Source organism: Sus scrofa, chromosome 13 (genome assembly GCF_054392235.1).
Source record: "Sus scrofa isolate SSC_HxYL_T2T_F1_AM1 chromosome 13, Sscrofa_HxYL_maternal_Yorkshire_Landrace_v2.0, whole genome shotgun sequence".
NCBI classification, from domain to species: Eukaryota; Metazoa; Chordata; class Mammalia; order Artiodactyla; family Suidae; genus Sus; species Sus scrofa.
In genome coordinates, this window is record NC_139395.1 from 119114505 (window position 1) to 119138940 (window position 24436).

The 24436-nt window shown below is 31.6% G+C and overlaps 1 protein-coding gene across 8 annotated transcripts in view; it reads right to left on the reverse strand.

Annotated features, from left to right (window-relative positions):
- The window catches only part of SI (sucrase-isomaltase), a 164669-nt gene that overhangs the window by 58813 nt on the left and 81420 nt on the right, over positions 1–24436 (reverse strand). For 6 of the 8 annotated variants that reach the window (XM_084986882.1, XM_084986880.1, XM_084986883.1 and 3 more), the window contains 16 exons: positions 24092–24142; positions 21469–21586; positions 20002–20138; positions 18404–18524; positions 17857–17966; positions 16567–16718; positions 15208–15379; positions 13677–13776; positions 12080–12192; positions 9108–9233; positions 7854–7985; positions 7645–7764; positions 5900–6013; positions 3820–3904; positions 2782–2899; positions 645–816 (listed from right to left, as the gene is read on the reverse strand). In XM_084986882.1, coding sequence (XP_084843008.1) covers positions 645–816; positions 2782–2899; positions 3820–3904; positions 5900–6013; positions 7645–7764; positions 7854–7985; positions 9108–9233; positions 12080–12192; positions 13677–13776; positions 15208–15379; positions 16567–16718; positions 17857–17966; positions 18404–18524; positions 20002–20138; positions 21469–21586 — 1890 coding nt within the window. In that variant the 5' untranslated portion in view covers positions 24092–24142. 8 annotated transcript variants of the gene reach the window in all.

Sequence of the window (24436 nt, forward strand, 5' to 3'; positions counted from 1 at the left end):
TTGGTCTTCATTTTGTTCAATCCATATGAGAAAAAGAATAAATGAATTACTACAATATCCTAAGTATTTTACATTTATTTTATTATGTAATGGCCCTCTTATTGTTGAATATTAACATTACATAGTTCTTTTTTTGCTTGAGATAGAGACTTACCAGATTTCTTATGTTTAGAATTGCCTAGTATACATTTTCTCTGCTTTAAACATTTGGGAAATTTATCTGTCTTTATCATTTATCTTTTAAATAGAGGAAACAGCTTTATTATTTTTTAACCTAAACTGATAGTCTAGTATTTTAAATTATCTATTTTTGATACTGTTTGATACTGTTACCACAATGCAAAATTTCTCTACCATTTTCTCTGGTGTTTCATATTTATTATATAAGCCTTTTCTATGCTTTATCTTGTTTTTGTTTCATGAATTAGTTTTATTTGATTAAATTTTGTTTCCATTTTTCCAATCTAATGGCTGGAATGCTATAAACATCATTCACATTCTTAGTTTTCTCATAAATTTTGTAAGAATAAAGATTGAAACTTTCTGTCACATGCCTTAATCATTTTAGTGAAAATCATTAAAATGATAATATTACAAAATTAAGTGCAATTACAGTTTTTATAAATAACATTAAAACTGCTTACCAAAGGTATTCCAAACAAACTGAACTCCAGCATTCCTGTAATAGACCATTCCATTTGTTCCCATGAAGCAGTATTGTCTCCTAACCAATGTGCAGCATGACTTCCAGATCCAGCAAAAGTTGACCGGGTGAGAATAAAGCTTCTTTTATTATGAAAAACTTTTTCTACAGCTCTAAAAATAACATCAACATTTATTTTAAATAATACTGATATTCATAAATTCTAAAATCTTAACTTCAAATGAATATATTACAGTTCCTAGAGCCAAGCTATAACATTTGCAACTATTTCCTCAATATTTTATATCAATTTTGTGTTTAGCTGTTCATATTTACTTAAATATGATCTGATCAAACACAGAGAAAAGAAATCTTTTAAAAATGATTTAGACTTCAAATGACTTTCTTTACCAAACTAAACATGTGCTTTTTGTATCCACTCAATAGTTGTTTTTGAAATGTATGATTCAAATCCATTAAAATCTCTTTATAATACAAAATGTAGTAATCTGAACTAGAAGCCAATACATATTTTGTGGTGCAATGATGCTAATTATATCTTATTGTCTGCATTTTCAAATATAAGCAAGCAATGTTGAAATAAAATTTACGTATTTGATAGGTATTTTATTTTGTTTCTATAAGCGCACCATCCTCAAATACTAGCATTGTTCATTTTAGCTCTATGAGTACTGAGTATTGCTGACAATTCTTTTCCTCAATTGGAAAATAATCAGAAAAAAGCTATAAAAGTTTAATTCATCATATAAAATTGTCTGGACTACCTTAATAAAACTATAATAGTATTCTCAGGTGTTTTTTTCTATACCATTATCTTTATAATATGAACTAGTGTTGTTTTCCCTTTCTATAATTTATTTACTTATAAACTATGATATATAATGCTCTACTGAGTTTAAGTAAGGTAAACAAACATTATGAAGATAATGCATAAAATTTTGATATCTTGGTATGACTTGGGACCAGACAAACATGGGCTTGAATTAAAACTTGATCACAGTTGTTTAACTATGAGATAATTTAAAATTTACTGACCCAGAATCTGGGTTTTATTAACTACTGCATTATAGGTTCTTATTCAATGCTTGAAAAATAGTAGGCAATCAACATGTAATTGTCCCTTTTGTTATGTATCATGTTCCTTTTTTTATATACAAGTAACATATTCTATTAGAAAATTACTTTGTGAGATACTACATAGAAAACTACATTTAAAAATTATTATTTTTGGAGTTCCCGTCGTGGCGCAGTGGTTAACAAATCCGACTAGGAACCATGAGGTTGCGGGTTCAGTCCCTGCCCTTGCTCAGTGGGTTAACGATTCGGCGTTGCCGTGAGCTGTGGTGTAGGTTGCAGACGCGGCTCGGATCCCACGTTGCTGTGGCTCTGGTGTAGGCCGGTGGCTACAGCTCCAATTCGACCCCTAGCCTGGGAACCTCCATATGCGGTGGGAGCGGCCCAAAAAGACAAAAAATATATATATATATATTATTTTTAATTATTATTATTATTTTTTTACTTTTTAGGGCCTCACCCATGGCATATGGAAGTTCTCAGGCTAGGGGTCCTACACCATAGCCACAAGCAATGTCAGATCTGAGCCATGTCTGTGACCTACACCACAGCTCACCGCAACACCAGATCTTAACCTATGAGTGAGGTCAGGGATCAAACCCACATCCTCATGGATACTAGTCTGGTTCTTAACCATTGAGCCATGACAGGAACTCCAAAAACTACATTTTAACTGAAGCCTTTGTTTTTTAAAAATAAAGACTTGTTCTAGAAACACTATTCTCCTGGGGCAATTGTGAGGTTCATGCTTAGATCACACATTCAAAGGTAGCAAACTGAACCAAAATTTGGAAAGATAATTTAAATCTATGAATTTAAAAAGGATCACAGGCAAATACATATACCATATAGTTCTTGATAACTAAGTTCCAAATTTGTGAATATTGGTAAAAGAAGTGATACTTTTAATGCTCTAATTTTTTATCATGAAAATATTATTTTTCTTCGCTTTCCAACTCTTATTATCCAACTATATGTAAACTCCCAAATCTATTTCTAGACAATAAATATGAAAGGGGTTTCTGAAAAAAAACTGTACTTACTTCTCTGTAGCTATAGCCATGCTGTATCCATAGAGGCTATGAACATCGTACTGTTTCCCCCAGTACTGCACAGAATCCATGCAAACTGTTTTGGCATACAGGAGTTTGTCAAGAATACCTTAGAAAAAATATATAAGAAATCTTTATTAAGAAATATTTTGCCATTTTAAACTTTACAGTTCTTAAATGACATGCTGTGTAATATCATGTTTAGTTAAAAAAATAATGAAAGATGACAACTTATGCTAAGTCCCAGTCTCAACTCTCCACTCTTATTGATTAACCATTAGATTTGCATTTACAGTAATAAATACTGTTTCTTAGCTTCAATAATAAACAAATCATGAAAAAATAGACTTTACCATAATAAATAAATACCTTCTGTATTCTACATCATAAAATTATGTATCCACTTGAATTCTTTATAATTTATTTAAATATAATCTAATTCCACACATGTAGACTTGTAACACAATTAGAAACCATTCAAATCTCTGCTTTTCAGCTTTTATTATGCTTTAATTTGCAGGCTTGTATGGTGTTATAATAATTATTGCCATCTTTCTTCAGATGTCCTTACAGAAATCAATCCCCCTGAGAGCATCTCTTTCTTGGTTTACATTTTTACCCACTCTTAATGGTGAAAGCATGTCTTTAGAATACATGAGTTTTAACTATCCACATTGATACATCTAATAACCTCACAGATTCAAAGCAGAGGGCTCATGATAAAATTTTATCACTTAAATTATGATTTCAAACTAATTTTATTTATTTTCATTAATTATTTAATAATGGCAATTAATAAGAGGTAAAGATAAATCAATATTCTATACCAAAGTTTAAAAGCATGCCCCTTTTCTTAGGCATAAATATTTTGGCCCAAAGTAAGACAGGCAAATAAATGAAAAAATACATTTTCTTCAGGGTCTCTAAAATATATCAAAGTTTATGACTGAGAAATACATGCTAAAATTTCCAAGTAAATAGGAAAATTACTTTCAGTTAATCATAAGGAGATAATTAAAATAAATTTACCTGGAGTAAAAGGAGGATAATTTAGTTTGTTGTCACTGCATCCTTTCTCTGAGCCATGAACAAAGCTGGAAACTTCGTTCATGTCCTGAATGGATATAAAATAAAGAACAGCAGATTATAATTATAAATCATGTAAACAGATACTATTTGTTTGCAAATATTCTATATAGGACAACCATGATGTTCCTTTACTCCTAGAGACAAATATAAGCTACTAACGTACAAACCTGCTTAACTATATTCACTACATGATTCTGCTTCTGGCTATGAACAAATCATCATACTGAGAAAAACTATACTATTTGCTTTTGCATAAGTGTATATACCAGAAAATAACAAAGGTAGGGATTTGAATACAACCAAAATGTATTTCATTTTCCTAGTTTTAATTATAAAGAACTAATTACGTACATTAAAAGTAATAAGCAATTGTTTTTTCTTTTTGTTTTTTTTTTTTTTTTAAATGGCCTAAGCCACAGCCATAGCAATGCCATATCTGACCTACACCACAGCTTGTGGCAAGGCCAGATCCTTAACCCACTGGACGAGGCTAGGGATCGAATCTGCATCCTTACGGATACTAGTTGGATTCTTAACCTGCTGAGCCACAACAGGAAATACAGCAAATGTCTTTTCTAAATGGTTCAATCAGTCTTCTCACTGTGTCTGTCATTATACATACTTTCAACACATTCATTTACTCAACATATTTCATTAATTTTAGCTGGTTATTTATCACATTTCTATGATGTGCACTGCTAGCAGCTAGTCACAGCATTCTTTGCTTAGCCCACAAATCCTATACTCTCATGAGAGAATGAAACTGAAAAAAGGCTAATAGCATTTTAGTATTCTAATGAAAATAGTTATGACCTCTTTGAATCCCTGGAAGAGTCTCAGGGAACCCCAGGACTGCTGGACTATATCATAAGAACCAGTGACTTAAATATCTCTTGGAGTCAAGAGTTGTGGGGTATTGTGTTTATGGATTTTCTTGCTGCATAAACTGAGGCCCCAACATTGTCTTGCTACTTACTAATTCTATGTCCATAACTAGTTAAGTAAAATCTTTGTGCTAAAAAAGACAATTCATGTAAAATACACATCACACTACAAATGGTCAAGAAGTGTGTATTTCTCCTTCTCCTTGATTGAATAAATAAATTATTACATGAATAATTTAAAGAATGGCAAGTAATAATGAGAACTTCAGGAAAATAGAGATGTTGTGACATAAACAGACAAAAAAAATTAGCTATTCCCTGATATCCATTAGCTCCTCTTCCAAAAATTCTGTGCAGCTGTAATACTTTTGAATATCATCCCTAATGTTCTCTCTGTGTTCTCTGTGTTCAAGCTTACTAGACATTTTTTTTTTCTGAAATACAGAATTCTGGGATCATCAAATAGTTTCACTCTTCAAATGTTGTTATAGTTTCTGTAACAAAAGACCCTACATCATTGATTATCATCTAGTATTATTTTAATCATAAACCTAGCAGCAGGCATCAATAGCTACAGATATAAAACTTCATGCAAGGAAAATTTTAAATAACAGCATTTTCCTTTAATAACGTTACCAATAATATAGGATTTTATTGTTGTTTGTCTTGAGATAAAACAATCTATTGCCAATTTTGATTTGTTCTATTTCATAACTTACTAAGGAGAAAGAAAGTTTCTTAAGGATGAGAGTTTATTCAGGTCCAATTGCTTGACTATTGCAGATTTTAGTAAATGTTTTAGGAGTTGCGCTACTATAGCCTAATCTCCCAAGTCTTATTAACTATTTTTCAATATAAATTATTAGTCCTAAAGATATAACACCTTAATGACAGAAATGAAATATACTTTACACAGTATATTACTGGATAAGAAAAAAATCTCAATTTAGTTTTTAGTTTTTATTCTTTTTCTAACCCAAGAACATGAAGGTATGATATTTATACATTCTGGAAAAATAATGTTATTTTTATGTTCAATACACTACAAGGTATATTTTAGCAAACTAATGATTATTTTATGGAATAATAATTTGATGTTCATAGTCCAAAATCACAGGTCTAAAATAACTACTTACAATCCAAAGCCCATCATAATTCACTACTTGATGGAAAATGCTGCACTCATTTGCCCACCATTCTATGCAGTTCGGACTAGTGAAATCAGGGTATACTGTTAATCCTGGCCATACCTGGAAGAATAGATTATTCACATATATACATGAATAGATTATTCACATATATACATAAATAAAAGGCAACATGAATAAAAGACTGTTTCAAGGTTAAACCACTAATAAGTCGTACTGAAGAAATTCAAATCCAGGCAATCTCATATCTAAGTTGATGCTATTAAACACAACATATAGTATGCCTCTCTTTATGATTTATGATTCTTCAAATTATTTTACTTATTATTTAAAATAATGACATTAGGCATTATTTTCAGATGTATTGCGATAGATACTATTATCCAAATTATGCATATTGGCTTTCTAATCAGTCGATATTCAATAAAATAGGTCTTACCAAAATATATTATATGAAATATTAACATGCATTATGTGAAGGAATATTGGCTTTTGTGTGCTGGTAGAGTTTGAATTATTTGAAGAAAATTCTCACTAGAAATTTTAACTTTTATGAATGTGATAAAAAAGTTACAGTTACAATATTCTTTTCTTTTTTGTCTTTTTAGGACCAAACCCATGGCATATGGAAGTTCCCAGGCCTATGTCACAGCCACAGCAATGCCAGATCCAAGCCGCATCTGTGACCTTGACCTATGCCACAACTCATGGCAATGCCAGATCCTTAACCCACTAATCAAGGCCAGAGATGGAACCCATGTCCTCATGGATGCTAGTCAGGCTCGTTACCGCGGAATCACAATGAGAACTCCAATTCTTTTTTAAAATTTTTATTTAGTTAGTTAGTTAGTTTTTTTAGGGCCCCACCTGTAGCATATGGAAGTTCCCAGAATACGGATTGAATTGGAGCCCTAGCTGCCGGCCTGTACCACAGCCACAGCAATGCCAGATTCGAGCTGCTTCCACAACCTATGCCACAGCCTGCAGCAATGCAGGATCCTTAACCTACTGAGCAAGCCAGAGGACAAACCTGCATCCTTATGGATATTAGTTGGGCCACAATGGGAACTCCACAATATTCTTTATTATTATAAATAATACTATAAACAATGTTTTTAAAAATTGGTATTTTCTCCTGTTTTATTTCCTTTCAGTAAATTACAGAAGTGGAATTATCAAGTCAATGTTATCTAGGCATTATGGTTTTTGATATGTCTTACAAAGTTGTCTCCAAAACAATATTTATCCTGGTTAAAAACTATGCCTTTGGGATCTAGGTGGATTCCTAAACCACTCATTACTTCTGTGATATGAGGAAAGTTACCTTACCTCTCTCAAATTCACTTTTTTTAATCAGAAATTAATCATTTTAATTATAGCTATTTCATGACTTTACTGTGCTGATGTAAACCATAAATCTTAATATCCTCCATATAAGTACTGAATTTATGTGTATTTATTTTACATCAAATTATCAGAACTTTTGTAATAATCCAAATTATTTATATCATATTTTATGATCATTAGTTTTAATTGTTTACTTATTAAAAAGTATCTGTCTACTTACAAAAATTGTTTTAGAGATAACTGGATATTTCCTCTAAAATTTCTCTATGCAATTAAAATGTCAAATCCAGATTTGAAAGCAAATACACACACAGACACTTAAAATATTTTGTTGTTGCACAATGGGAAATCTGAGCAACACAAAATTAATGAATATCATACTTTACCTCTCCAATAATTGCTGTAGTTCCATCTGACTCATTTATCCAAACATTTTGTGCAGTTCCCCTATCATAGGTTTCATATGCTGCTCCACTGGCAAGTTTCTGTATGGAAATTGCAGGGTCCTAATAATAGAAAGAAGAAACTACAGAAAATCTATTAATTTGCAAACATGTAAATACTAAAAATGTGTTAATATATATTCAGTTATTACCAAGATGATGACATATTTCTGACCGTGGTCATGCAAATCTTGAACAAATTCAGGGAGCCCATTAAATGCAACGTGATCATAAGTAAAGTCTTTTTTGTCTTCCATATAGTCAATATCAGTGACCTGTGTATCCTGAAAATTAGCAGAGAATATTACAATATGAGTGAAAAAGAACCCTCTATCCAAAAAATCTGTATTAAAAATATAATGACTAAAAGCTAAATGAATTTAATGAATTTAGATCTTCTTTATTTCACTAAAGACACAGTGGTATTATTTATAAAACTAGTTTTCCTAATTCTTTTTGTTTGTTTGTTTGTTTTTAGGGCCACATCTGTGGCATACGGAAGATTTCAGGCTAGGGACTGAATCAGAGATACAGCTGCCGGCCTACACCACAGCAATGCAGGATTTGAGCCATGTCTGAGACCTACACCACAGCTCACAGCAAGGCCAGATCCTTAACCCACTGAGCGAGGCCAGGGATCAAACCCACATACTCATGTATCCTAGTCAGGTTCATTAACCACTGAGCCATGAAGGGAACTCTAGTTTTTCTAATTCTAATGTACAAAAGCATTAAATTATTATTCATATATGTTTCAGTTATCACTGGATATGTATTATGTCATGTTATGTCATGTATATTATATACAAATACAGATTTGTTGTGTAAAAAACAAAAGCCTGTACATTATATAATATACTAAAATTTTATTACATTAAAAAGTATATAAACTCTAAAAAATAAAGTCTATTTAAAAACTGAATATGATTTTGTTCACACTTAAACATGTGTTCTATTCTAGTGTAACTCATAATTAGTTCTTAAATTTCAGTTAAGCCTGGGCATTGCATACAGATATAAAGTGTACTTTATGATTAAAAAAGTAGCTTTATACATATATGGAATATATGTTAATTGTCTTTTTTTTTTTTTTTTTTTTTTTTGTCTTTTTGCCTTTTCTAGGGCTGCTCCCTCGGCATGGAGGTTACTAGGCCAGGGGTCTAATTAGAGCTGCAGCTGCTGGCCTACACAGGATCCAAGCCGCGTCTGTGACCTACACCACAGCTCCCGGCAATGCCAGATCCTTAACCCACTGAGCAAGGACAGGGATCAAACCCACAACCTCATGGTTCCTGGTTGGATTCGTTAACCACTGAGCCATGACGGGAACTCTGTCATTTTCTACATTTATTACATGACAATATTTAACTTGGTAGATATTCCCACAGACCCTTCATTTCACTTACAAATGGTATGCCAGCTTCCCGATTTCTCTGTACCACTTCTTTCACTACATCAAGTGATTTATAATCCCAGCGACTCAGTTGGAATCCAAGACTCCAATATGCTGGCATTGCTGGCCGCCCAATGAGCTTGAAGTAAATTGATATTCAATTAGTATCAATAACAAACATTAGAAACTAATATTAATATGCTTCTTATTGTTATTTCTTGAGTATTGATTTGAGTTTAACCACATATTTTAAACAAAGATTTAGTGTTATCTGTACCCTCAAAGGTGTACTGGATATTCTGTTAGAATTTTGTTATGAAACACTTAACAAATTTATGTTCTGTCACATATCTTCTATTTTTGGTTAAAAAATTAGAAAGTGCACTTTATTTTTTAATCTCTTCAACTAGATTTTTTATTAATTAAATTTATTTTTTTATTAGGGTATAGTTGATTTATAGTGTTGAGTCAATCTCTGCTGTACGGCATAGTGACCCAGTTAGGAAGTACCCTTTTTTTTTTTTTTTGGCTTTTTAGGGCTGCACCCATGACATATGGAAGTTCCCAGGCTAGGGGTCAAATAGGAGCTGTAGCTGCCAGCCTACGCCACACCACACACACAGCAATGCCAGATCTGAGCCGTGTCTGTGACCTACATGACAGCTCATGGCAAAGCCAGATCCTTAACCCACTGAGTGAGTTCAGGGCGTGAACTCATGTCCTCACCGATACTAGTTGGGATAACTCAGGGGTTCTCAGGGATGAGAACTCCAGAAGTAAACTTTATACATTTGCAAAGATATTATTGCCCTGCATGGAAAGCTAAAGAAGAGAATAAAGAATAGCATTAAAGAGATATAAGAAAAAGAAAACTATCCCACCACACTCACATTTCTTGTAGCAACAAGATGATCATTGTGTAAGAAAAAAAAAAAAAAGTTTAAAAGTATACAATTTCTATTTCCTTATATTTTGGCATTTATCTCTCTCCTGGCTTACAAAAAATATTAAGATTATATGTCTAGAAGTCTCCTCGCCAGTTATGCCATAAGGTACTTATCTTATTCACATGTAGGACTTGATTTCTTCCTTATCCCCAGGGCCCCAAATGTTCCCTTCTCCCATTCTCCAGTAGCCCAAGCAGGCTCAGAGCATACCCACAACAGACCATAGGATCTTGCACATAAAAATACGAGTGCAACTGTTATTAAATTTTTTTCATTAGAAATTGAGTATTACGTTACACTAAGATAAGTAATATTGTTTGGTGGCATGATGAGTTTTCTTTGGTTTAGGTATACACATGATTTCTTCATCATAAATGTCTAAAAACTACAATGTGAACTTTTTTTTGAATGGCATGAAAGTGTGTTTGTCTTATTTTATTTATTTATTTATTTATTTATTTATTTTCATTTTTTTTCCCACTGTACAGCATGGGGACCCAGTTACACATACATGTATACATAATTTTTTCTCCCACTGTTGTGCTGTGTTGTAAGTATCTAGACATAGTTCTCAGTGCTACACAGCAGGATCTCATTGTAAATCCATTCCAAGAGCAATAGTTTGCATCCATTAACCACAAGCTGCCAATCTCTCCCACCCTCTCCCCCTCCCCTGGGCAACCACAAGCCTATTCTCCAAGCCCATGATTTTCTTTGCTGTGGAAAGGTTCATTTGTACTGTATATTAGATACCAGATACGAGCGATATCAATATGAACATTTTAAAAAATACTCATGTTGGGTATCAATTTAAGCACTAAATTTATTTTTTTTAAATTTGGTGTCAAAAAAACACTTCCAGCCAAATCAGTATGTTTCAACTCTATTCATAAATACTTTATGTTCTATAGAATTTATATAAAGATTTGGACATGTGATTGAAATTTCTTTGTGTGTTTGTTTGTATTATATGTATCACATTATTTTTTATAGAAATGTATAAAATTGTGTTGTTATATATTATATTAATTTATGTATTTTTCATTTTATACTTTACATGTATATATTGTCTTTAAAACTTAAAAAACATTCTGGTCATTCAAGGAATTATATACACTAACAGTCACAAGAGAACAACTATATGGAAGAAACTTTTAGAATTAGGTTTATTGGATCCTTTACCTCTCTTAGGTCCACCTTGAGTTCAGGTACACTAAGATGCTATTTCATAGGTGAGGGACAGTTGTTTGGACAGTAACTTTAAGATATAATATTTCAGACTATTTTTCAAAATCTGCCCTTCTAACCCATGTGTCAGAGACAATTTTCTTAGAGTTTACCTACTGTACATTAATAGCAAGTTTCACTAGACTTCCTCATAACTCAGTTGCCTCTAGGATTCTTATCAATGTTATGTTTGACCTATATATCAGTTGCCTCCTTCAGTCTTGAAGATAAGATACTTGCTTTTGTTTTATCCCATCAAAGAAGGTCATGAATAGCTAAAGTTTTTTTCTTTCTTAATCTTTTTACATCTGCACCTGAGGCATATGAAAGTTCACAAGCTAGGGGTGAAATTAGAGCTTCGACTGTCAGCCTATACCGCAGCCACAGCCATGCCAGATCTGAGTCGCACTTATGACTTACACAGTAGCTTACAGCAACACCAGATCCTTAACCCACTGAGCAAGGCTCCCTCATGAATACTGTTGGATGTTCTTGACCCACTGAGCCACAACAGGATCTCCTAAGTAAAGATGCAATATACAAAAGCTCAAAGAAAGCCAACTACTAAACTTAGCTGCCTAGAAACAAGAATAATTTGATATCAGAAATGCAGACAACTGAATATATACTGGTTTCATTGTAAAATAAAAATAAAAATAAAAACCAACTTCTCATATCTGAAAAATACTAAGGTTTAAAAATATATTTAGCTAAGATGCCCCACATACCTTAGCTAAAACCAATTAAATGTGTGGACATGTTAAATAAAAGTATGGTAGAAATAATTTTATAAAATAATGCTGAAACACACCTCTTGATACTGCTGAACTACTTGTTCTGGTGTATCTCCTAGAAAGATGTAAAAGTCCAGAATGCCACCTATAATTCTGTAAGTTACTATTGGAGTAGGCTGGATAAAAATCTCTACAAAACAAAAATTGGAAAAGCATATGTAAATAGTAACAATGCACACAGAAAATAACTGCAATGTCTATTGTAGGTACTTTGCATTAATCACAAAATTTCACAAACTTTTAAATAATTAGGAGAAAATAAGCTATCAAAAATAAGAATATAGGAGAAAAGTAGAAAGCCACCATGTATGAAGTTTATGGTAGGATATTCCAGAGGTTTCATTTTACAGAGGTTGGCAAAAGCTCTCCTGGAAACTGCTTAGTAGGTGATAGAGGATCAGTCAGTCCTTTTATAATAAAAAGATTTCTTTCTAGAATCAAATTTCAATTAGTTATTTTAATTGAAGATTTTGTGAAAGATATTACCACATGTTGATGTCTAAGAAAAAAATCTACAAAGGTTTTTAGTTTTTCTATATATAGAAACCATATAGTACACTGTCCTTGACTGAATGTTAATTTTTAATAATTAATAATATTAATAATCAATATTATCATTTTATTCACTGATTCCGTATAAAATATAGGTACTGCATTCAAAACATTAAAAAACAAGATTCGGAGTTCCCATCGTGGCACAGCAGAAATGAATCCGACTAGGAACCATGAGGTTGTGGGTTCGATCCCTGGCCTTGCTCAGTGGGTTAAGGATCCTGTGTTGCCTGTTAATACACTGTGAGCTGTGACATAGTTTGCAGATGCGGCTTGATTCCAGCGTTGCTGTGGCTGTGGCATAGACCAGCAGCGACAGCTCTGATTAGACCCCTAGCCTGGGAACCTCCATATGCTGTGGCTGCCATCCTAAAAAGAAAAACGACAAAAACAAACAAACAAAAACCCCAGAAGATTCTACATTACTTGAATTATGATAAACTAAGAAATCATTTTTCTCTCCTTTTTTTTTTTTTTTGTCTTTTTTTGCTATTTCTTGGGCCGCTCCCACGGCATATGGAGGTTCCCAGGCTAGGGGTCGAATCGGAGCCATAGCCACAGGCCTGCGCCAGAGCCACAGCAACGCAGGACCTGAGCCGCGTCTGCAACCTACACCACAGCTCACGGCAACGCTGGATCTTTAACCCACTAAGCAAGGGCAGGGACCGAACCCGCAACCTCAGGTTCCTAGTCGGATTCGTTAACCACTGCACCACAACAGGAACTCCCAGAAATCATTTTTCTTTCTTTCTATCCCCATGTAGACCTTTTCTTAATGAATGAGGCTGCTGGAATGGCAATATTCCTTTGCACAGATGTGTCAGTGTTGCTCTGGAAGGAAAAGGAAGGGCCCAAGTATCATAGTATAGCATATCCTCCCCAAAACAGAAGCACCAATATGCAAAAATCTATTGTTTCACTAACTACAAAATTTGCTTATAATAATTTCACATACTAAATTATTAAAACAAAGTTTACTCTAGTATAAATATCTACGACTGAAATAAAGCAGTTAAATATTTCAAGTTGTCTCATGTAAACAAATTATTAAATTACTCTTACCCATTGCATTGCTATTCATTAGGAAAACACCAAATGACTTTCCAGAAGTATCTTCAATGCACATGAAGAATGTTTGATGGCCATATAAATTATTATTATTCTATAAGGCACAAATTTGAAAATTAAAACAAAATATATTTAAATAAAAGATTATATACTTAAAATGACCTTTATGAATTCCTATTTGTGTTTGTAATTTACTTCTCATATTTCATTTACTTCCATACTCCTATAATTTCTTCTGCTGTAGGTGCCATATGAAATATTGTAGCAACAAAAAATACTGAACTTATTTTAATTAATACATTAAAATATAAATATATAACAATATATTATATAATTAACAGATTACTTAACTATCCTCTATGTTTTATTATGATTGAGTTTTAATAAGCTGTTCATAACAGGGTAATGGCATGTTTATCCATTATGTACCCTGTATACTCAAGGTATTGCAGGCAATTCCAAAGTAACATCAACCCTCATAGAATTTTTGCAAAACAGTTGTCAAGAGCTGATGAGTGGATGAAGAGGTTGAGGAAACTGGAAATACACTTAATAGGTGAAATAAAAAAGACTTCTTGGCTGATTGGATATGGAGGTTCAAAGGCATATATGTATGAAAATAGTTGTTGTTCTCATTATGGTTTCTATTAGGTGCTTATTACAGTGATGCTGTAAACAAAAATTGGTAAAATTTATTAATATTTTTGTACCAAATAAGGGCCTTTTTAAAAAAAAAAAACATTCATTTTGGGGAATGAAGTAGTTAGCAAAAGCATTGTAAAAAAACACTAAAATTTGATTCAAAGCAATCATGAATCAATACCAGAAGAATTTTTTAATGGTATGGTTTTGTCCTGAAGAATCACATATTTTAGAAGTACAAATATATACACAAATAATACACTGTGATGATTGTCATACAGAAATATGAATAAAGCATTAGAAAGTAAAGACTACTTCTGCATGGGAGAGTCTAGGGAAAGTTCTTATGAGATGAAACCAAATGAGTTCTCAAATGACATATACAGTAAAGAACTTCAAGATTTAATACTTATAAAGAAAATCGACCTCCTTTAAAAATATGTGAATTTATGAAATATCATCATATTCTATGGAAGAGGAAAAAGTACGTCCACTACAGGACATGGTGTCCAATGGATAAGCAGATAGCATATTATGCAAAGCCATGTAGAACAAGGTTAAGTGTTTAGAATTATTCTAATGCAATAACTATCCATGGATAGATTTAAGTACCAGAGTGACTGAAAAGGGAAATATAAAATATAAAAGTGAAAATCAAAAGAAAATATTCATAAAAGGGAAATTCCTATTTAACTATTCATAAAATGTGTTGGTCACTTCTTGAATTAATTTAGGACTTTGATATCAATCCTCATTCCTAAAGTAAACAAGCTTCTGTAATATGTATTACTGATATCAAATAAATTATGGTTTCAAATAGGGTAAAATTATATTCTGCTCAAATAAAATTATTTTATTTATAACAAGAAAGATAGTTTCTTACATCACCAGGAAGTTGATCCCGAGTAAAAATTGGCCATGTTTTCCAGTATAAGTCATGGCGGAATCTCTTATGAATATGTTCCCCAATCCCATAAATATATTCACTGGAAAGTCTGGCAGAGAGCTGTAAATACTGGTCAGAGTATACCAGTGGACCAATGCTGGTGTCAAACCTGTACCATGAAATCAATAAATAAATGAGCTGGAAACATATAATGTTCTACTAAATATGGATCCATGTTATCATCCAAAATATTTAATTTTAAATATGTCAATCTTTAGCTGTGATCACTTCTTAGGAACCCATGAATTATACCATAACCAGAAGGTGTTCATTCCATTATCATAATTTTTCTTCATCATCACCAATATGATTCTTCACATGCATTCTCTCCTTTTATGGTCACCACAATCGTAAAGCACAACTACCACTATCATTCATTTCACAAATGTCATAAATTGGACAAATTTATTCATGTTTCTCAAAGTGAAAAACTGGTAGGCAGCAGAACCAAATTTCAAACCCAGTTCTGTGAGAGACGGGGCTTTAAATTATAGTACTATACTAGCTTCCACACCTCTAATATAAATTAAAATTAAGTTCAAAATAATTTTTCCAAAAAAGAGAAATGTTGTATGTTTTATGCATATCAAATATATACTATGTTAAATAGCATTTATTTTTGTAACTTAACATAAACTCAACTGCAAATTATTAAAATATATTTAAGAAAAGTAATTGCTAGGATTCAACCTTGACAATTATTTAATTGTCTGTTCTTGAAGATTTAAGAGCAGTAATCTTGAAAATTACTAATTGTCACAAATATCCCTCAAAATACCTTGATAATGAAGGTATTCAATTAATATATGTATATGAAGGTATTCAATTAATATAAAATATGTAATTGAAGGTATTCAATTAATATAATAAATTTATTTTATTTAAATATAACTATCTATTAAATTTATTTTCATACATAAATGAAAAATCCTTTAATTGTACTATGGAAATTAAGTCCCTCTCTGAATAGTAACTATTTGATCTTGCAAATTGACAAGTGACTAAGATAAATAATGCGGAAAAGACACAACAGGAGTTCTTGGTATGCAAAAATATAGGCAAGGCTAAGTTTGTATCAGTATAAGTGATGTTCTTCACCCTCAGCTTTGGTGGCCCCATTTCTAGACTTACATTCATGTTCTAGCAACTTTCATTCACAGGAACTGAAAATTTCTTTTAACATAATCTTTACAAACTGAAAATGCCCTAAAATTAAGACTTTTGCAATTCTACAATAACAATAAAATTGACCAACTATTTAAACTTATATAAATACAAAATAATATAATTACTTACAAAATTCTATTATTGCTTTTTCTAATAATTTTGATGCTAAATGGATTTTCTATAACCTGCACATCATACAATGTATCAGAAGCTGCTGTTCCACTAAATTCTTTTACAAATTGATGAGGAACTTCATATCTCCTATTATTTGGGTCAGTAATCTGCAAAAATTTTTAAAAGCAAGCATAATCTTATTCAAAACTGTTATTTAATTTTTCAATCATGATTAAGTATTAAATGCAAGTTCCAAATACAAATAATAAATTTAATAATATTATAGATGAGCTATTAATCTAATCATAAATTTAACATCATTGAAAGACTATGCAGAGAATAAATTATAATTGTTAAGAAATTAATAGAAATAGTTGGTTATAAAAGTACTATGCCAAGTAAAGATTTTTGTTTATCAAAAAAAATTAATGGTATATTGCTAAATATTCTTTAATACTAGATTTTTGTAAATTTAATTATCTTTGTTGCATTTTGGTGTTCCCTCACTTAAAAATCCTCAAAAAAGAAAATCATAGACTTGGAGAAAAGACTCGTGGCTGCCTGATGGGAGGGGGAGGGAGTGGGAGGGATCGGGAGCTTGGGTTTATCAGACACAATTTAGAATAGATTTACAAGGAGATCCTGCTGAATAGCATTGAGAACTTTGTCTAGATACTCATTTGCAACAGAACAAAGGGTGGGGGAAAAATATGTAATTGTAATGTATACATGTAAGGATAATTTGATCCCCTTGCTGTACAGAGGGAAAATAAAAAAAAATAAAATAAATAAAAATCCTGCAAGGATTTTGAATTTTGTTCGAAAAATTTTAATTCTTGAGAAATTTTTGTTAAAAGGTAACATACAAAGAATATAGTGTTTTCACTGCCAAATCCAAAAGAACATGCTAGTAAATTACTTGCTAAATAAAGAGAACTAGTGAGGGTAGGTCACATAGGACAATTAAAATCTTTCTCAAATTAAGTTTTAAACTAACCGTTATCACAGTCTGTAGCTGAATAACAAAAAATACTACAGTTTATTGAGTGTTTATCCTTCTCAAGACACTTTCAAATATTTTACATTGGCTATATTATCAAATTTTCCAAAAACTACTGCCAGAGGAACTATTTCTTAGGTTACATTTGAGTAGAGGAGGCTCAGGGAAGTGGAGTAACTAGGCCAGTTAGTTCTCTGCCTTGGAATAAACATTCTTAAGAGGGAAAATGACTTGGTGGGGTGAAGGGTGTGTTCATAACATGCCTTTTATTATTGACTTTTCTTTAGAAATTTCAAAAACCAAACCTTGAACCGGAAACGATTGGGTGTCTGACTTTGGGTTGTGAGGAGAACACTGTTAATATCATCTCCAAATAATGTAGGTGATGGTATCCTGTTTAATTTGGCTTCAAGTCCTTAAAAAAAGCATAAAGTTTTCATGAATTATGAATTTATTTATAAAGATTAAAAATCATCAAATAGTTCATATTTTTCTAATTTTACTGCCTGTTTCACAAATAATGGACTTTTATTTTCATTTGGAAGATACAATTATGCAAAAAAAAGTGTCCTTGATGTAAGTAATTTGAACATCTTTGTGTACATATTTCCCATTCGACTTTAAGATATTTTTCCAAAGAAAAATTTTACATATTTTTTTCTTTTGGCCACATCTGCAGCATGTGGAAGTTTCTCAGGCCACAGATCAAATCTGCACCACAGTTGTGACCTACGCCACAGCTTGGGCAATAATGCCAGATCCTTAACGCACTGTGTCACAAGGGAACTTCCACATATATTTTTTTCACTCAACTTCAAATATATTTGATCACCATAACAGAACAATTCTCACCAGTATTTGTTGTTGATGTTGTTCCCTCAACATTATAGCCATGATTATCTACAAAGAAGCACCAAGGAATAATAGAATCATTCCATGGCTTCCAGCAGCATCCTCGAGTTGCACAAAGTGTCTGATAAAACATTTAAAAAAGGAATCATATGATTAGTATTATTATCATATGTGCCAGTTTCTATTTTTTTAGCCATCATTCATTCTAATAAATGTTTGAATGAATGTTTTAAAAAACAATCTTTTTTCTTCATATTTATAATGTGTTTGCTATTATTTATTGTTTTGTTACTTTCACTTGGAAGAACTATAAATATGTGATGAAATGAATTAATTAGACCTCCATCAGAGTCTGATGCTCTGAGTTTTGATTTATCAAATTTACATATCAATACAGATTATTGCAAACTCATGTTATTTTAAAGGTTCCTGCCCGCTGGATAATTACAATCTATTCAATTGTCATGCAGTCAGTGAAAAAGAACTAAGATATTTCTTGTGTACCAATTATGTATCAAGCTACAAGTTGGGCTACAAAGATGAAAATATGACCCTAAATTCAAGTCTACATGGAAGGTGTAAGGTAGTTATTTCCAGAAAGTTATTAATTCAATATTATTTAAACTATTTAAACTAGTTTATGTGCAAGTTGCTGCAACTAGTTGTTGTCATTACATACAGTGGATAAAGTAAAATAGTAAATTCTCAATAATTTTCTATTTGGAAAAATTACTTGAAGTGAGAGAAAAATTATATGTTTACAGTAAAAGTTGAGCCACATGGAGAGGCTATGTGTTAACACTGGTATAATTAAAAATTTACCTAATATTTAAATTTAACAGTGTGTCACATTTTCATAAGTTGAACACCTGTGAGGTTTTTTTTTTTGGCTCTTTGCCTTGAAAAAAGGTTAAAAGCCTCCACTTTTAGCAGCTTATGGTATACATGTTAATGTCTCTCCTATTTTAACATCAAAGTAAAATGGTATCAGGTACATATATGCACTCACACACACATACATTCATTCATTGACCTTTTTACTCTACGCAAGTTATGAAGACCAAGAGAGAGTCAATTTATTGTTTGTGAATCCATTAAGCTAAACAATTTTCTCTATTTGAACTCCTTTTCTCCAATTACCAAGTAATAAAAGATAAATAATAATAATGTTAAAAGAATCAATGTTACTTTATTTTCCACAGACTCTTCTTAATGTCTTCATCATAAGTACTTTAATGGAGTGTAGATACTCTTTCTCAAATGTTTTATATTATCAAAGGTTATACTTTTTTTAAGAAGTAGATTTGAGAGGATAGAATTTCATGTGATTTATAAATTTCACAACAGCTTGTTAAGCATGGGGAAATATTAACTTGTTAGTTTGAATTGAACAGAAGTACAGAAAAAAAAGGTCCGTAATTTCCATCACCTCTCATCTGTTCATAAAGAAATATGACAGAAAGAAATGCAGCCTAATTAATGGCTAGATTTTTACAAAAATGGAATTGACCCAATATTGAATAATTACCTTAATATATTACCTTAATATAACTATACTATATATTTATTCAAAAATATTAAAGATTTTTGTTGCAGACCTGTGTTGGAAATTGATCTGGAATGCAGTTTATTCTCTCATTGATAGGATCGTTTAGTTCACTTGGACATTTTCCAGAACCAGGATATGGAGTGGTTGTACGAGTGGTAGCTGGGGTTGAAGTAGAATCACTAATTTCTGGGAAAGGGAAAGGTCAATAAAAGCAAATGTGACTTTAATTTTTCAGATTTTTTCAAGTAATAAATAATTGAAAGTAGACATAAATTTATAAATAATGAAAGTTAAAATAAACTTTGTATTAAAAAAGGACCCACAAATTCGAGTCCTAGTCATCAAAAGGAAAAGATCCAAATGATATTTACAACTGACTGTGCAAAGCCTTGCTGACTGCTCCTTCAGAGAAACAAAATATATTCACAGGTCTTAAGGTAGAATCAAAAAGGGGAAAAAAAAGGTACATTCCCACTGTACTTACAAATTGTGTTTTATAAATGAAGATAGAAGATTGAGAAACTTGGATAGAGGAATGGATGTAGAGAAGGAGACAAGAATTCTAGAAGATAAGAGAAAAGTTGGAGGAAGAAGATACATGAATAGAAGAGAAAGCAAGCAATAGCAAAGAAAACTAAATGCCAACTTTATAATAAAGTACTTTCTAGCAACCAGATATGGGAAAGATAAATTTAATTGCTTCATAATACGGTGAGCTTTCAGTTTACTAGAAGATAACAAAAGACAAGCAGCAGTGAAAAATGCTAACTACGGTTATACTAGAAGATAATTTGTAATATGTTTTCCTGTTCTGATTTAGTGAAGAGAGAATAATGAAGAGAGAAAAAGTAGATTAGGTGGACCAGAGTAGTATGCATTAACTCTAAATTAAGATAGAGGAGTTCCTACTGTGGCTATGGCTGGGGTTTGATCCCTGGCCTGGGAACTTCCATATGCCACTAGTGTGTCTAAAAAGAAAATTAGGATAGAAATATTCAGAAAAAAAAGATAAACACTTTAAGCCTGTTCCACCATCTCTCTACCTATTTTTCTCATATAACCTCTCTCTTCTTAAAAAAAAAAAAAAAATTAAGCCTATGACAAAGAAGTTATCCCCTCAAATTTCCCAACCCACCCCTTGCAAGTATCTGAAAGCCAGAGTAAAACCCCACTAATGAGGTTTCCAACTAATTCAAAGAACCTCACTGGTAACTGAGACAATCATTCCACTGTCCAGCAACATCTTGATCCATTTGCCTCTTTGTTATTTCTTAAGCAGCACAATATGGGGAAGGCCATTAATATCAAAGCACATACATTCCTCAATTACAATGACTTTTTATTGAAATAACTGGAATGTAATGGATAGAAAAAGATGGAATAATTGTGTAACTTACCTGATATTTTTCTTCATGTATTTCATCTCATATAGTTACTTTTCAAAGTCCAAAATTATTATGGAGTAAACTTTACCTCAACCTCGCTATAACATATAAGTATTTTCAACATTATTTACCTTCAACAGCAGGTGTCTTAGTTGCTAAAACAACCACTAGGGCAATAGCTATTATTGTAACTATAGCAAAGAGGACGATCAGAGAGATTTCTAATCCAGAAAATTTCTTCCTTGCCATCTAAAGAAAGAAAAGGAACATATGTTTGAAATGTAGAATATACATCTATAATGTGACCATTATTATCATAAAATTATGTACATTATTTTTCTACCAAGCACACCACAAGCAGAGCTGCAGATGGCTCTATCAAATTATAATCTAAAATATTATACACTGGTAAATGTGTAAACAACACATGCAATTTTGAGTAAAAAAATGAATTAGTGATGCATATTACAGTAGTACACTAAGATGAAAATATAAAAGGAAAAAGAGCAAGCAGATATGTCTTGCTCTCTCATGGTAGAGTATTTTTCAAGTCAAAGAAAGCTTACACTCACACTATGTTCCTTAATTCTACAACAATTTGTAATGAGGGACATGCTATTATTCAAATTTTACTCATTAGGAACTTCAAGCCTATAGGAAATAAATTATTTTCTCAAAGTCAAAAATCCAGTTCTTCCTACTATAACTGTTGCTATCCAATTCCAACACTGCTTTCTTATAAGGATATTATGGAAAAGAATATAAGTATAAATATGTGGCAAAGAAAATAAATATAAATTTATAAAATAATATAAATATAAAATGTAGAAAATAATATATATAGTATATATTTAAGAATTGTTGCTTTAAAATACTTAAACTACAAAACCACATGATCTCCAAGTTCCACCTTAAATAGCAAATAAAATATAACAAAACCTTGTATCAAAAATATGTATTTATTCATATAGCATTATGTGTTTGAGTTAGCATGCAGAAGTACCAAATTATAGGTTGGAAAGAACTCTTCTCTAGTAATTGTCTTAAAGCTTATTTCTTTAACTTAGTTTTGACCATAATCTCTTATCTCTCCTAGTCTTCAAGTTTCCATGGCTTTTCTGATTATGATTTTTATATGCTTTAATTCAATGACATATAGAAATTTAGCATTTTCAGAGTAAGTGTTCTTATAAATTGTTGATTTTAAAATCTTTTCTTTTGCCTATTGTCATCCCTCCTCCTATAAGCTATCCATGTCTGTTCATATACTTAACCCAAACTAAAAACATCCTTTTGTCCCAACCTAAAAACTTCTTTTTCCCTCTTTCATGTCTTCCTAACATATCCATTCATTCAACAAATCTTGCTGATTCCATCACAGAATATTTTCAAAATTATAGCCTTATCTGATCCCCACTAGTGAAATATCTTTTTTGGATAACATGTCTTCTTAGTACATGCTTGTTTAATCTTTCTTCAGTTCTTCCACATCTGCTCTTCCTAGTTCCAATTTATACCCAGTTCAAATGCCACATCATCTGTGCATGTTTTCCTACTTTTAGAAGCAGAGTTCATCTATCTTCTTCAATTTTTCAATAGAACACAGCACAGCTATTGCAATTATTTATACATAATTGAATTGTTATATTCTTAATAGCAAGGATCATGAAAGTAGTTCAGAGCCTGACATCAAGTAAGTACAAGCTCAATTTTTAAAACATAGCTTATGAATGAAAATTTAAAGATTAGCATTCAGTTTTAGCATATGATTTCCTGTTACAGATAAGTAAGCTATTTGTTGCCTCAGTAATCTTCAGAGAATCTGAATGAATGTTGCCTCAGTAATCTTCAGAGAAACTGAATGTATGTAAGCTAAATTTAATCAGCACGATAGGTGATATATGAAGCTGTTTAGAAAATGAAATCCAGTTGCTCAATGCTACATGAGAAACTACACAGTTCCATTTAATGTTTAACTTTAAATAAGTTTAACTTTCACTCAAAGTAATTTTACTTTGAGAGCAAGAAGCCAAGAAAAAAGTTTTGTGTTTTCTTTTGTTAAAGGAAATCCAAACAAAAAAGCATATTGTCAAGAAGCTAATCTTCTTTTATCTAAAAAAAAATCAGAAAAAAATTAATGTATCAAACTTAAATTATTCATAGAGAACTCATAGACAATCAGTACTAAATTTGTTCATATGCTCTAGATGTCAATTACAGTGATTTTAAAAAATATATTTTGGGAAATATATAAAGATGTCCTTTCTCTGTATATTTATTTTTAAAATGCATAATCCCTTATTAGATAGTAGCTTGATGACTACTTTTTAAAATATTTTCTAGAAAAGATTAAAGCTTTTATAAATGTAGCATTCTAGTTTACACATATATTTTCTTAAATAAAATATATTTAATCATACATAATTAGAGTATTTCCCTATATTTCAAAATATTTTTGATCCCTATTTTCATTTGTATAGAACATCCAAATGAACTTGTACTTACTTGAGTCTGACAAGAATTATAATGAAGAACTGGGCAAAGAAAATATTCCTCTGTCTTAAAAACAAATTCAGAAATTTTTTCCCATTTCACACAGGAAGGGCTACATATTTAAAATGGCAAATGAAAATATGTTATAATTGGTATTTTAAACAAGTGCAGAGAGACGGAAATATTGCTAAGATGAGTTAAAGGAACACACAATTACTTGGAAACATGAAAGTAACAAAGAAATATGATTGGTAAACTTACCTTATTTCATAGTCTGGTCTTTTTGCTATGTTGTACCAGAGTTGAGTAAGGCTGCCAAAGAAATGATCAGAGAAAACTGTTCAGCTATAAATTGAGCTACTCATAAAGTTTTATTGCACTCTCACTGGCCTATCAGTATTTAATAAACTTCTGTTCAATGTGCAATCATAAAAAACCTCTACCATAAAAACATTTTCGTAAATACCTCTCTCTGAAAATCTGATTAATAATTGTGCTCTCAGAAAGAACCCAAATAACCAAAATTATAAATGAAAAAGGAGAAATCACAACGGATACAGCAGAAATACAAAAAACCATAAGAGAATACTATGAACAACTATACGG